We start from the raw sequence: 15949 nt of genomic DNA, 5'->3' as shown, positions 1-15949 counted from the left end.
CACCCTCTCCCTCTCTCTCCATCTCTCTTTGATCTCTCTCTCTCTGCTACACCTGCACCCTCTCCCCCTCTCTCTCCATCTCTGTTTGATCTCTCACTCTCTGGTACACCATCACCCTCTCTCTCCATCTCTTTGTTTTCCTTTCCTCCCTCTATCCGGCGCTGTTCGTCCTCTTTCACTTAATGAGTCTAATTACTCGCCGTGCAGCTGACAACATCTGGGCTGGCCCACATGTTCTCTGTGATTCGCCCCCTGCAGCATCTGTCAGCAGCCCGTTTCCCCCCCTGCAGACATGGAGGGATTAGATCGCCCCGTTAAAGGATGGGGCGTGTAACCGCCACAGAGCAGCGACCGCTCCACCTCAGACCACACTGACTGAGAACCTGACTGTTAAATAGATTCTGGCTACGTTTTAGATTTCTGTCTACTGTACATCGCTGTGCAAACAGATTCAGATGTACAGATTGAGAGACGGCAAGACTGAGACAACTGCCTGAAATTTTAAATATGAAAACAACAGAAACTGTTAATGTTCGAAATAAGCTGTGTAAATCCAAAAAGTAAAAGTAAAGTATCTAAATACTTTTTCCACCACTACAAAAAATACGCCGAAATCCCTCAGAAACTAACCCATTAAACTCTTGTATGTTTAATAAAAAGTACAACAATGAAAATTCTGTTTTATGGAGGGCTTCCTGCTGGACTCTGTGTGGTCTCTGAGCTGTTGCAACCTGCAGAGACTTCAGGAAGTTCAGTGTTCTTAAGCAGGAAATAGTTTCCTGTGTGCAACAGGTAGAAAATGACATGTGCAGATTGATGTATCTTGTGGTTTGTTGAGTGTAAATGTTGTGTTTTCCATGTAATTCATCTACAAATCTAAACAGACTTGCTTTAAACTGCTTTCAGAAACGCAAAAAGTTCAAAGACTTATAATATTTATAGTGTTATTTCAGAGTCATTGGTTGAATTTAAACTTTAAAATTAACTGAATTATGTACAAATGTACTTCTTCTTCTATGTAAACCACTTTTATTAAACCTTTATTTAATCTTGGTGACACTTTAGCTCAGTTTCCCTCTCTCACAAGAGAGTCGAATGTACACAGGAAGGCGTTGGACCCTCTGGGCCACCGTACTCGTCCTCTATTCAATTAAATTAAATTTTATTTATAGTATCAATCCATAACAAGAGTTATCTGGAGACACTTTACAGATAGAGAAAGTCTAGACCACACTCCAGAATTTACAAGGACCCAACAGGTCTAGTAGTTTCCTCCAGAGCAAGCAACAGGGCGACAGTGGCGAGGAAAAACTTCCTTTTAGGCAGAAACCTGGGACAGACCCAGACCCAGACCCAGACCCAGACCCAGACCCAGGCTCTTGGTAGGCGGTGTCTGACCAGCAGCACAGCAGGAGCAGTCCTTTCCAGTCTGCTGAGTTCAGATCGGTTAGCGTGAAGAAACTGTAAACGGGCCAGCAGCCTCATTAACATCCCGGCTGCCATGGAGCACAAGCCAAGTGTATTTACAGTAAGACAGCTTAGAAACACCATCTTTCAGGACCTTTTACTATGGCTGACCTTTTCAAGTCCGCTGTTGTACTTTTATTCACTCTGAGATTTAATAAGACCTGCAGAGAAATACAGTTAACATGAGGACACTGAGAAGTTGTTAAAGTCCACTTCAGACAGCTGATGGATCCTGTCATTTTAGTTTTTAAAGTTAATAAATGTTTAGTTACTCAATATTTTTAGAAACGGACAGATGTGGACGGAAATAAAGAGCTTTTTTTCTAATGCTGCATTCCCAAGGTTAAATTGTAGACTGCAGTCAGGAATATACGTCTCCCTGTCCCCTCTAGATACAAGATGTCTCTGAAATAACACATTATTTCAATTGTTCACATGTTATTTATTCAGTTACCTGTTAAATTACACTCTCTGTGAATGTTATTTCCGAACACAAATGTTTCCAAGCTGCCAAGAAGACAACTCGGAACAGAATCCTTTAATGTTTTGTTGACATTGAAGTAGTCAAATCTAAGTAAAATAAGTGTAAAAATGCAACATCAAATCGACCTGACTCGACTATGAACGTGTGTGTCTCAGGTAACCTCAGCAGGAACTGCACGGAGAAAGGTTGGTCCGACGTCTACCCCGTCATCACCGTCGCCTGCTGGTCCAACAGCACGGATGAACCCAGCAAGGTGAGTTCACTGTCCGTTCACTTTCTGTGTAGTCTCGCGTTGCCAGACCCTGATCCACATCGCTGCGGAAGAGGGTCTAGTTAGTCCACACAGCATCCCGGGATGGGAGCCGAATGTGCTCTGGTTTTTTGGCATTTCTTTAAACCAATCACATTTGTCATGGGCGGTGCTAAGCGCAGGACGGAGTAATGGTGTTTTTTTGCAAAACAGCCTCGGGAAGGAACTTGTTTTTGTGGATGCAACAGGAAACTCAGATTGGACAGATAGTCTAGCGAGCTGTCTGGATTTACCCTGCAGAGATCTGAGGACCAGGTAACCATAGTCCTCAGAAAATCCACAGGAGTCCAAAATTACAAAACAAAGAATACGGAAAGTAACGGACATCCGGCTGAAACGCCGGCGTAATATCCGGCGGCACTTGGAATGCAACATCAACAATATAGAATATTTCCTGTGTGAAGTTGCGTGTGAGCTACCGTTAGCCAGTGATGACGTCCGGTTTTATCTTCACTGTGAAGCTGCCGCAGGCTGATACATCCTCTTTCATGTCTGAGTGTGTGATACTAGCTAAGAAAGGTGTTGGAAATCTGTCCTATATGAACTGTGGAAAGTTCAGCCATACTCCGATACAGTCAGTCAGTCTTTGGCTGAAGTGACGGATGGGAAACCCGAGGGCTGATGTTGACATTGACTCTCGTATTGGGTGTGATCTAGCATCTAACGCTTTCAAGCACGGGAACGGAGTTCACAAAGGACGAAGTTAAGGGGAAAATAAGACGTTTCACCCAGAAAATGGGATGTCCCGGGTCCACTGAAAAGGGGCCGGTGTTCTAACCCAAACCACAATCTTAAAAGTTTAACTAGTCGTTTTGTCGGCTTAACTTAACGGTCATTTACTGGTCGACGCTCGTCCTTGTTTTGTAACATTTCATACGAAATGTTGGGCTTCAGTTCTGGAATGACATTGCATATTGTGACGTTATCATTGCTTCTTCTGTGAAATATGTGATAGTTTCAACAATTATTCAAAGGAAACAATCAGAGATGTTTCTAGGAGACATCGCAGGAAAGACACAAGCAAGGTAACAAGCTGAAAATATGAAAGCGGAACCACAGCTTAATTTTAAAGGTCCTGCACTTACTAGTCATAATTTACTGGAATTTTTTTTTCTTAAAAGAAGTGGGATTGATTAAAGGAAGGATTGACAATCTAAGACAAGTTATTTATCTTAGTTTTAACTAAGAAACCTGGAAAGTGCTCGTATTTCTAAGCAGCTACCACAATGGTTTCCTTTTGTGTTTCCAATCAGAGCGAGTGTACGTGTGGAGTCCCACGCAGAAGAACAGAAACTGCTCCTGTAGTGTCGATACGTTATGGGATCATATCTCAGTTTGACCCACTTTGAATCACTTGTTCGAGAAAAGTAAAACCACCACAGACAGTTCCAACCACAGACTAGCTTTAGTAACGTTCTTACCTTCTGCACAATCTAACCTCTGCTCTTTGTTGTTTTATACCCTAGTTTAGTTTTAGTTTATATTATTACATATTATATATAATATATAATAATATAAACTAAATAATTATAATAAACTAAAGCTTTTTTCACTACTTTTTCAAGCAATTGGTTTGACATTTCCAGCAACTCTTTTCGAGATGTTTTTCAGCTGTCAGCGTTCACACTGCAGTTTCTGCAGGAAATGCTTCTTCTGGTTTTGCTTACAGCGTGAAAAGTTCCACGTCTCCAAAACCAGACCTCAACGCACCAGCGCATACTTAACCCTCATCTTGTCATCGGGTCAGATTTGACCCGTTTTCAAAGTTGTTTTTTTACATCTGAAATAAATAAAGCAAGTCGAAATAAAGGGGGAAAAATGTCGGAAAAGGCAGCAAAATCAATGAAAAAAAAATCAAATACCAAAAAATAGAAAAACTTTATAAAAAAACTTAAAACTGTAAAAAGCAACAAAAACATTGAGATAAGGGAAAGACAACACAAGGGTTAAAGCAACAGGTCCTCATACATAGACAACGCCAATGAGTCCCAAAACCACACATGATCGTTCTATTTAACGCAGAGGTTGAAGTTTTAAGTTTGTAGTTAACGTTGTGAAACAGCTAGTTAGGTGAAGGCAATACAAATAAATGGTTAGATATAAGAAAACATCAGGAATTGGCTTTAAATGAGCCCTGTTAAACTACTGAAATTAACATGTAACTTCGTCACAGACTTGGCTCCGTAAAAGGTGGAAGTGGTCGTTGTCTTTAGGGCTTTAGGTCCCCCAGGCTCCCGAGACACCCCAATAAAGCCATGCTACACCCGACTCATGAGGTGTGGACCAGCAGCCACACCCGACTCATGATATGTGGACCAGCAGCTACACCCGACTCATGATATGTGGACCGACAGCTACACCCGACTCATGAGGTGTGGACCAGCAGCCACGACCTACTCATGATATGTGGACCAGCAGCCACACCCGACTCATGATATGTGGACCAGCAGCCACACCCGACTCATGATATGTGGACCAGCAGCCACGCCCTACTCATGATATGTGGACCAGCAGCCACGCCCTACTCATGAGGTGGGGACCAGCAGCCACGCCCTACTCATGAGGTGGGGACCAGCAGCCACGCCCTACTCTAGCGAACCCCACACCAGAGAAAGAGGGAGGGAGGGAGGGGGAAGCGCCAGTGAGGAGGAGGGCTTGTGCACACTGCACAGTGCAGGAAACAAGTTGAAAATGCGTCATAAATCGGGTGAAGTAGTAAAACATGAGTCTCTTGGGGAAATTGGGAGGGTTGGCAAGCATGCGTCGCAATATGGGTAAATATGGATCATCGTAAGCTTCGGGCTCAATCGACCTAAACGGCCGTTTTCTGGGTCAGTACCGTTAAGAAGGTCTGTTTGAAGGACATGTTCAAATTGTTGAAGTTTGTCTAAATTGAAAGAGGTTCTGCTTTCCATAAAGACAACCTGGTACTATAAAGATTTTCTTTGTTTCCATTATTTCCATATTTTCCATTTCCATTATTTCCATTATTTCCATTATGGCTTCTGTTCCACCCACGGCAAAGCACTTATCTGAAGTTAACAGATTTAGGGAACTTCTGTGGATTTTGTCCCTCATCACTTAGGTTGGAAACACTATGGACTGTTCTTATATAGCGCTTCTTATATATAACATATACTGTATATGTTCTTATATAGTCTTAAGGACTACTCAAAGCGCTTTTACATAGTACAGGAACCATTAACCAAGGTGCCGTACAAGGTGCTCATCAGATAAACACACACACACACACATTCAGTTTGTTGCCCAAGGACACTTTGACATGTCAGGGATCAATCCAGGGATCGAACCAACAACATTTTATTTGGCAAGCAACTGTTCTACTGTACCACACCCGCCCCCGTGGGTTGTTTTAACGGCCGGTATTGAAAGGGGAAATTATTACATCATTTTTCAATGTTCATATGGGACTTAGAAACCTGTCCTTTTAAAACTAAAGCTCTTAACCCTTGGGTTGTCCTCCTGGGTCAAAAACTGACAAAATGTTGACATTTCGTCCTTTTTTCAGACTTTTTGTTTTTGTTTTCATTAACACCACCTTACTGGCACTAGTTTTAAATTGCTTTTTGGAATTCATGGTCAATAACCCTCATTTACATAGAATTGTACCTAATATTTGAGTTAAAAAAGCAGAAATTGAGAATTATTTTGACTAATAGTTAAGATCAGAGGAACCTACAGATGAGTGTAGTTGGGAATGAAAGTGATCAATTGTATTTGCAAAGAGCGTTGTGTGGAATCCAATCCATTTTTTATGGTAATTTGGTTCAAAAGAAACCCATATTTCAGATTTAGAAATTTTTTAAAGGGGTCAAGTTTGACCCGAGGACAGCAGGAGGGTTAAAGCAGATTGAAAATAAGACAATGGGAACATACAAACGATCCATCTCTCCAAAATCAACCGACCGACGTTCAAACAACATACAAAACCGCCTGCAGAAGAAGTCAGCTCACGCCTACAGCTTCAGTGTGACTTTAGGATTAAACTGCTCACTAAATACTTACAGATGGACTTACAGACTCACTTGTGACCGTTGTTTTGCAGACTACACACGGCCCATTAATCCACCAAATACGGAGTGTAAGCTTGTCCTTGTCTCTGATGATCAGTTTAAAGTCTGACCACTTTCAGATGCTTTGGTGAAATAAGAAGAGCTGATTTCATATCAGCGTGCAGCGTGTTTCGGCATCTCTGCGTCTCTGTGTTTATCTGATGGAGAGAAGGCGCTCTGACGGAGATAAACGGAGAGAAAGGTCAGTGTTGAGAGGATGGAGAGTTTCTGGTTGACAGATCCCTGAACTCCAGCTGACCTCTCGGCTCAGCTCCTCTTTCTCTCGTCAGACCACCGTGAAATCAGCCTTTTCCTTCACATCATTGTGTTTGTGTGTGAAGTGTTGTAGTACTCAAGACCACCTTTTGAAGGTCTCAGTCTAGTCTCAAAATCAATGTGTGTGTTGTACTCCGTCTTGGATAAAGAGGATTCTCGATTCTATTTCAAGACCCTCATGCCCCAGGGATATTGCTAAATTGCTTCTCCACTACCATAATTGAATGATAAACTTCCTGCTTCAAAGGCAACCAATAACTTGACTTACTTCTATATTAAAATTTGTAACAAGAAAGTGAATGCAGCAAACAGGAGAAGAAGCTCTGGCAGTCTGGCTCTGGTCTTGGTCTTGACTCGGTCTCTATATACTTTGGTCTTGGTCTTGTCTCGGTCTCGTCCTGCCTTGGTCTTGGTCTTGACTCGGTCTCTATATACTTTGGTCTTGGTCTTGACTCGGCCTCGTCCTGCCTTGGTCTTGGTCTTGTCTCGGTCTCAATATACTCTGGTCTTGGTCTTGTCTTGGTCTCGATACACTCTGGTCTTGGTGTTGACATGGTCTTGGTTTAGGTGGTCTTGACTGAAACAGTGTCTGTGTTTCTACACATCTTTATAGAGGCAGTTCACTGAAATGACGAAGAAAAAATACCTGTTCTTCTCACTTATAGTTTTTAAAAAATCCTCTAAGATTTCTGCCTCTAGCCCAGGGGTCATTTTAGTTAGGGGGCCACAGACCCCTAATTTGATCTCAAGTGGGCCAGAACAGTAAACCATTTCAGAACACCTGCTCTAGCCCAACACAGTAGAAATTAACGTAATTAAGTTTGCAGCCATAATGCTTGGAAATTTAAAGAATTAGAATTCAGATTTTGTGCAGATCCTCCTTTTAGACGGTTATCGTGGTGCACAGAGGCGACTGTTGGACAAAGTTAAATTTACTATGTCTTGACATATTTAATGTTCATTTTCTGGTTTCATCTCTTGTTCAAATCATTACAGCGTACATTGATGTTAAACTGTTTACAGGTTGGCAGGACCGTCTGACATGTTTTGCACGCTGTAATCCTTCGCTCTACATTCTGTTGGTAAATGTGAGATGTTTGAGTCATATGCGTCTCATTAAACAAGGAAATGAACATGGCTTTGTACTTGTGACGTCTCAATAAATCAATCAATCCAAATTTATTTGAATAGCACTTTACAGCAACCAGCAGGTATCCAAAGTGCTTAACATCATAAACGAAGATCATAAACCCATATGATACAATAGAAAGAGTGAACATGAAAAAACAGTAAAATCAGAAAAGGTTGCAAAGAAACTGAAAGAAATTAAATTGTCACACCGTATTAAAAGCCACACTAAACAGATGCATTTTGAGTTTGGACCTTAAAAGAGCTACAGTACATCTGTAATAGTGTGAATATCAGGGGGATCCAACTGCAAAAGCCCCCCCCCCCCCCAGGTTATACCTGGACCTTGGGACTTCTAAAACTCGCTGACTTGAAGAACGCAATGACCGGTTGTGTTCCTGCAATGTTACAATTTCAGATAAATACCCCAATAGACCACTTAAAGCCTTGAAAACAAACAATAAAATCTTAAAATCTATTCTAAAACACACAGGGAGCCAATGCATTGAATGCAGGGTGTAGAGAGCGGGAGGGATGTGTGCACGTCTAGATGTATTTGTTAAAAAAGCGAGCAGCAGCATTTTGCAGCAAGTTGAAGACGTGAGATGGACGTCTGATTCAGACTCCCGCTTGGCCATGGGCTCTCAGAGTCACACACTGATATAGGGTCCGGCACTAAGGGACTGCTGGGATTGGTTGAAGTCACTGGAAACTCTGGTTATCGGTAATTGTGGAGAAGTTGCAGTGATTGGTCAAAACTGCGAATCGCACCAAATTCGGTGTGATTGGTTGAATTCACGTGAATCGGCGCGATCGCTAAATCCTGGAGGGACTGCTTAGAGTATTACTGAAGGAGCGTTGTCCGCAGGACTGTTAATCGAACAATAGTGTTTGTACAGTGTGGTTAATTACTTAATGGTGGTTAATTACTTTACTTAACTAAGTAAAAAAAGCTGAATACTTCCAACACTGGAGAACAGCTGAGACTTGCACACAGTATGTTGTTGTGGCGAGACACTGGTTGAAACCCTCTGCTCTTCCAGCGGGGTTCAGGTCCCGGTCTTGGCTCTCAGGGCTCTCTAATCCGCCGTGGTCTGAAGGTAAACTAGAATATATTTCCCCTTTTATCTGTCTGCGGTGTCAGTGTGTTTGAAGCCGCTTGAAGGCGATGCCGCGGAGCTTATCTTCCGACTGTCCCAGTTATTGCTTTCAGTCACAGCTGCATTCCAGGATCCTTTGGTTCATCCTGAGCTTCAAACCAGCAGGTATAAGATCCAGGTTTAAGAGGACATCCGGAACCACTCTCCATGCTGCATAAAGCCACACCTTGTTCTCTCATTCTTTACCGTGCAGTCTGGAGGAAAGTCCCCCATGCTTCAGACTCTCATTACTTTAATTAACACCCCGCAATATCACAATTTAGACCCAGGAGAAGTAGATATTTTGCTTTTGTGACTTTTTTGCGTTGAATTTTGCCGTTTCTATACAGCTTTTCTCATGCTTCAGTTTATCTTTTACCTCTGACCTCTCACTAAACTCCAAGACTCTCCCACATCTCCCCTGTTTTCTGGGACAGGTTTCCTGGAAGGACTGTCTTTGTCTGCTGGCTTGTAAGGAGAGGAGAAAAAAACAAAGTAGTGCATTTTTTACTAACAAAAGTTGTGAAATGTCATGCTTCTGCTTTCAAAATGTGCATGATTTTTTCTATGGCGATTTTGGGGCTGTTTCTTATTATCTATTTCTATAGCGAGTCTTTCCATTATGTTGTCAGATGATTAGATCAATAATCGGAGCCTGTGACTGGTAAACACAACACTCTTATTGGACTTAAATTGAAGTTGCGCAATTGCCCTGTTAGCGTTACATTGCAGCTCATTTCCCTGACTGCAGCGGTCTTGCTTCATACTGGACCAAATGTTTTTAATTAGTTTAGTTTAATGGCAAAGTCTAAAACAGAGCAGCGAGGAGGTGAGTTATTAGGAGCCAGTAAACAAATAAAGAACAGAAACTGATAAATCATATGCACAGGGGCGGGTCTAGAGGGGGGGCCTGGGGGGGCACCTACCTCTCCCCTCCCCCTCTGAAATATGATTTGCCCCCCCAATCTGTTGGGCTTGTGCTGTCAGTCTGACAAATTTGATTCCCATTGGATCAGAGGAATGTTGCTTTGCTGCCTTTCCATTTGCTAAATGAATATTTACTTTAAACACACATTGTATGGCAACTGTGTACTTTGTTGAAGTTTTGAGGCCAGTTTGAAGTAGAAACACATGAAACTCACTGTTGAGCACTTGTTGCTGTTGGAAATATAGTGTGTGTTGCACTTTATTTCCGTTTTGTTTCCTATTATCTGAAAACGGTGTCCTGCAAGGCTTTCATTGTTAGAGTTTAAGGAGAGTGGTGTTGCACTTTATTTTTATATTACTATGCGAAGAATCGTCCCGGCCCTTATCACATGACACATTAATGTTTCTATGATGACTATTAGAGCCCATAGAAAATGTGTCTTGTAAAAAAACAACTGAAATCAATAATGTGATGTGTTTTATTTAGCAGAATTAAATTATGTTGTTTTATCCTATCCAATATTTCCTATATTTCTAAGCAGCTTGTATGTGCTGTATTCTGATTAAATCCCCCCTTACTGATTATTCGCCCCCCCCCCCGTGCCATTCCCCTTAAAAAAATATGAATGAATGTTCACAGACAAACACACACACACACACACACACACACACACACACACACACACACACACACACACACACACACACACACACACACACACACACACACACACACACAGCTGGACTGTGATACTCTCCAGAGCCCTCAGGTGTGGGACTCCTGCTGTTTGACTCTCTCAGTCAAGCTTCTTTTTGTTTCCTGTGTAAGAGACGGAGGTTTTCCGTCTGGGAAACATTCAGATGAGACCAGATGTCACCGCTGGCGCTCACACAGATACTCGCACTTCACACAACGTAGATCCAGCTGATTGTCCTCTCTCTGATCGCTCTCACTGCGACACAAAACAGATCTTCAAATCAAAAAGCACATGTGGACACGTGGAGACCCTTTGATTCAGACTTGAAGCTTTAAAAACAAATGGACTCAAAAGATGTCCAGTGAGCAAGAAACCCTTAACTTCATTACATTTGAATGCTCTTTACCGAATGGAAGCTACAACCAAATATCATTTGTTATGATTTCCTCGATGAGAAGCGCTTGCTTTTCTGCTGTAATGAATAGCCGATTGTCGAGGTCAGAGACTGATAAAACTGTAATCAGCTTCTGACGTAAAGAACACAGACAAGGTGTGGAAATAACTCATTGTGCAACAGTAAAGTGGCAACATGAGGGGAAAAAAAACTCCCAGTTTGAGCTGAGATGGGAAATGATGTGCTCGGTGCTCAACACACAGACAAGAACACACCATTCGTCTTTTCTTCCATACACAGCACATCTGTTACCATAACAAAACCTCTGTCAAACATCGGAGACACCCTGAAGAAGCCCTCTGGAGCAGTGCTGCTTATAAAAATATTGATAAAGAAAACCTCCCCAGGTAGCCAAACTGACGGGGCCCAACATCGGTGTAAATCCAGCACAGAGTTGTTGCACCACGGGCTGAAATATTTACAACTCACTCACAACTCACTCACTCTCGGGTCTTTGTTTCTTTACCTCTCTACTGGCCAAGTTTGTGAACACATTTGACTTGTTTTTGTTGCTCTGTGTACGATATAAATGAACCAAAAGCGAATACGTCTCACCCAGTTCTTCATAGAAATGTATAGGAAGCAAAATCTGGCACCGCTTTAACAATTTAAATCCATTATCTGACATTTAAGCTGATGTTTTTCCTTTTTTTTACCCAAATCTCCTACCAAATACCGGGCCACGCCCATAAATGGTCATTATATTCAGGGTTTTTACACATACCTTGTGCACGTGTCCCCAAAATATTGGAGTAATATAGGCTACTTAATAATGATGTAAGGTATGCAGCATTAAGGTTTTCTGTTAGTGAAACTGATATATATTGATCGTGCATTTATTTGTATTCTGACCAAAATTTGGGAATCATTTTGGCTGAAAATAATTGTGTGATTGTTCATCCCTGGCTCTGATGGTCTTTGTGTTCTTCTAGTCTCTGTCTTGATTTAAAAACCTACCCAGGAGCAGATAAGATAAAGACAGTCCAGATTTAGACTTCTTTCGTGGCCAGGAAGCCGTTCAGCCTGAAGTTCAACATCGCTTTAATTCTCTGGTGTCAGTGAGGAAGACTAAGAGGGCAAGCGAGCCAGAAATTTATGGATGGAGATGTGTTTGGACATAGAAGGCAATGTGGCTGCAGTAGACCAGAGCCAGCAGGTCATCAGCTCCCAGCCAGAAGGCCTGAGAATCAAACTCAGGAATGAGACGCCGATGCCAGGCCGTGTCTGTCTGTGTATCCTCGCATATTTGTCCATGTGTGTGGAGAGGGGACAGATAGCGGTGGAAGGGGCGCTGAAACCCTTTACCAACGTAAAAGTAGTAATGCTCCAAAGGAAAATACACCAATAAAGTACTGCATTTACATTTTTACTTAAAGGCACTGAACTCTTGTTTAAAAGTTAGGACGATTTTGGTTATTTCACGACTGATTTTTTCATGTCTTTATTTGGATTTCCCCACTTACATGTGTGGATAGTCTGAATTAAAATGGGACCGGGTTGTCAACACACTCCTGATGCAACAGATTAGCCTTAAAGACTTCTAAACTCATAATCATTATCAACTTCAAACTCTGTTTTTGAATGTTGTGCATGTAGTGATGACTATTTAAAGGTCCATCGTGTAACGTTTTTAGTTGATTGTTATCAAAATCTGTGTTGCCCCGTCCACCACCTTTAGTTCCAAGTATTCCCATTGGCTTGAAATTTCACATTTGCATATGGGATAACTGGGGTAGACGCTCCATATTCATGCTCCATACTGAAATAGCTGGTAAGGGACATACAGGGTAATACTTCAAATTTTGCATTTGATAAAAATTAAACAAACTGACCTCATCTCCAAAGGTAAAGCTGCATGAAGTGTGAAGGCTAGCGTGGCTGTAAAACCAGACTCCTTTGACAAAAACATTCATTCATTTGACCTCGCAGGAGTAGGGAGTTGCTGCTCTACTGCTGCCTCCATCGGTTAGTTTGTTTGCGTTATCGTGTGATTTTGTTAGATCTGAAATAACTTTTTAACTTCATACAACATCACTGTGAATAAATCCAAACTATCTCTTTAATATGCATAAAGACGTCAATAAGGAAAAATCCCCAAATCTGGAGATAAAAGTAAAAAGTGAGGAAAAGCAAAGAACAATGAAAAAGAGGGAAAAAGGAGGAAGGATGAAGAAAAGAAAAAAACAGGAGGGAAAATAGAACGAAAAGAAGGAAGACTAGTTACTTCTAGAGTGTTTAAATTCATGAAAATGTCAAACATTAATCCTAAAATCTGGAGATATTGAAGGATTACAAGAAAGAAACAATTGTCAGAAGAAAGGAAAGACTAAAGCATGCAAAAGTGAAGAAAAACAAGGATAGAATAATGAAAAGACAGACGAGAGAAGGAAGACTGTTTACTTTTAGAGTGTTACACATAAATATTGAAAATCTCTAAATTCCCCAAAAACGTTGTTGGGAGGGAGGAAAGAAAAGACTGAAGCAGGAAAAAGTACAAAAAAGACTGATGAAAAATACGAAAGGTGAAAGATGAAATGGGAACAAAATAAGGAAAGAAGTACTTGAGAAACAAAGAAAAAGAAAAGAGATGTTGAGGAGAATCTCCAGAAACAGAAATCTGTGTCTGAATACGATGCTGCAGTTTAGCAGCTGCATGATGCATGTGGATGTACAGCACTTTGCACTTCTGTGTGTCTCTCACACATCTGTCTTCGTGAGGACCACCTGCAGGGGGTGTTTTATGTCTACGTGGGTCCTCACAAGTATAGAAGGACAAGCGAGATTCTTTGTGCATCTTAACATGAATGAAAAGGGAATTAGTAAAGCGTGCATGCTCGCGTGCTTCATGTGTTGGTATGCACAGTACACACTGTACAGTTTGTGTTTTTACATGTGTGTTTAACAGTATGTGAAAGGGGCTTACAATATGTGTGTGTGTGTGTGTGTGTGTGTGTGTGTGTGTGTGTGTGTGTGTGTGTGTGTGTGTTGAAGTGCGCATGCATGTCTAAAGCATGTATGTACTGAGAAAGTGTGTGGATGTCCAGTTTATTGCCAGATGGTGTGTAAGACACGGGGGAATGTTGTTTATAGATGACGAGAGAGCGATGAACGCCAGGCACACACACACACACACACACACACACACACACACACACACACACACTAGGGCAGATCCATCTCTGTGTGTCGGCCTGAGCGAGAGAGTTTACAGTGTGTTTGTGCTGTTTTGATATGGACCAGTCTCATCCTGAACGTGCTTTTATTGTGAAATAAAATAACACACCAGGCAACAGAAGCTCAATGAGCGCTGTTAATGTCTCATGCATCGTTATGGTTCAATACCAGTCTCATCGCTGTTGGGTAGTGGGGGGAAACAGACCTTTTGGCAGATTTTATTAGGAATAAACCTGAACTCACCCAACAAATCAGTATTTAATCAGCAAAGAGTTGATGTGTGAGGAGTCCTCGTTAGCTCTATAAACGACCACACAACTTGGGGATGTTTTCAGTCATCAGGCAACCGCTTTGCTTACTTTGTGTAGGCATAAACAATTATTCATGCAGCTGTTTCTTTATTTAACTTGTAGATGAATGTGTAAATAGATAGAGGGCAGCGCCCTCTAGTGGCTGTAATTATCTGCCTTTGCTTAACACTCATGTCGGCCTTGGGTCAAATTTGACCCGTTTTTAGTTTAAAAAAAATGTGGGCACAAAAAATGAGCCGTTGGAATAAGAACAGAAAACGTCAACTTAAGAAATATCAAAAAGCTTTGGCAAAAACATCAAAGAAAGCACCCAAAACATTGAAAAAGTGACAAAAATGTCGGACAAAGAGATAATAATGTTGATGAAAAGTGACAAAAATTATTATTTGTTCACTGTTGACGGGAAGACAACGCAAGGGTTAAAGAACAAACAGAAACCTGTACTGAAGTACAAAATTAAGGAACTTGAACTCAAATATTTCCATTTTATGCTACTTTATACTACTCCACTATAATTTAGCGGCACATCTTGTATGTTTTACTCCATTACATTAATCTGACAGCTTCAGTTAATTTGCAGATTGGGATGATTAATATAAACTATAAATCGGCTAATAAATGATGTTAGTCTGGCCGGACCAAGCCCAGCTCAATAGATTTGAGATTGAGTGTTGGTCTGGGGACTCTGCTCTGTATTTTCTGTATTGCACAATAGGCGTGACCAACATGCGTAGTTCAAATGGCTCTCAACGCAACTGGATAGTCCTTCAACCAATCAGACCAATGATCCGGGTGACGTAGAAGCGACAGCGGCATCATCAGTCTGCTGCTCTGGCCCCTATGTTGAATGTAAACAATGAGCTGCTTGGTCGCTCTTCTATCGTGTTAAACCCGCCGATAGCGCGCCAGGTAGATAAGCCAGTTTGTGATTAGTTCCCGCAAAATTGTGAACTGAAGCAGGAGAATTAAAGGTGCAGGTTTCCAGACCGAGCTGCAGGGAGAAATCAAACCAGCGGCCGAGCGGCCGGGGTTTACCCGGTCTATGATGATGTAATAATTTTAGTGAAGCTTCACAACAGTGAATTAAGCAGTTAGAATCATCCCCACCTTTACCAGCTGCAACATTAAAGTCATGAAAACAATTATAATCAGCCTAACGAGTACTTTTACTCTTGGAAGATGTGAAAAAGGAGCGAGAGAGATGCAGGTTGGAGTCGAACCTGCGGCTCCTGTGTTAAGGTGTGAACCTCTATGTATGGGCGCACACCCTAACAGGCGTGCTACCCCAGCGCCCTGATGCTAATACTTTCACCAAGCTAAATACTACTAACCAGTATAATTTCTTTTAGAATAAATTTTATTATAATTGTGAATCCTAGCTAATTAAAATGTGTGTTTATATTTCATTTTAATTTATTTTTGAAACACTTGTTTGAGCTGTGTTTGAGTTTAATGGTCATCTGTTCTTTTATCCTTATTTTTTACACTTGTACATTTAACTAAATATA

General features: G+C 41.5%; 1 protein-coding gene across 1 annotated transcript in view; it reads left to right on the top strand.

The window, feature by feature from the left end:
- The window catches only part of LOC117938276 (vasoactive intestinal polypeptide receptor 2-like), a 34106-nt gene that overhangs the window by 13103 nt on the left and 5054 nt on the right, over positions 1–15949 (top strand). The window contains exons 4-5 of the mRNA XM_034862799.1: positions 2107–2287; positions 3217–3286. Coding sequence (XP_034718690.1) covers positions 2107–2287; positions 3217–3286 — 251 coding nt within the window. The remainder of the gene's footprint in view (positions 1–2106; positions 2288–3216; positions 3287–15949) is intronic.

The sequence above is a fragment of the Etheostoma cragini genome, chromosome 22 (assembly GCF_013103735.1).
Source record: "Etheostoma cragini isolate CJK2018 chromosome 22, CSU_Ecrag_1.0, whole genome shotgun sequence".
In the NCBI taxonomy this organism is placed as follows: Eukaryota; Metazoa; Chordata; class Actinopteri; order Perciformes; family Percidae; genus Etheostoma; species Etheostoma cragini.
The sequence above is the reverse complement of the archived record's forward strand: the minus strand, read 5'-3'. Positions and strand labels throughout refer to the sequence as shown.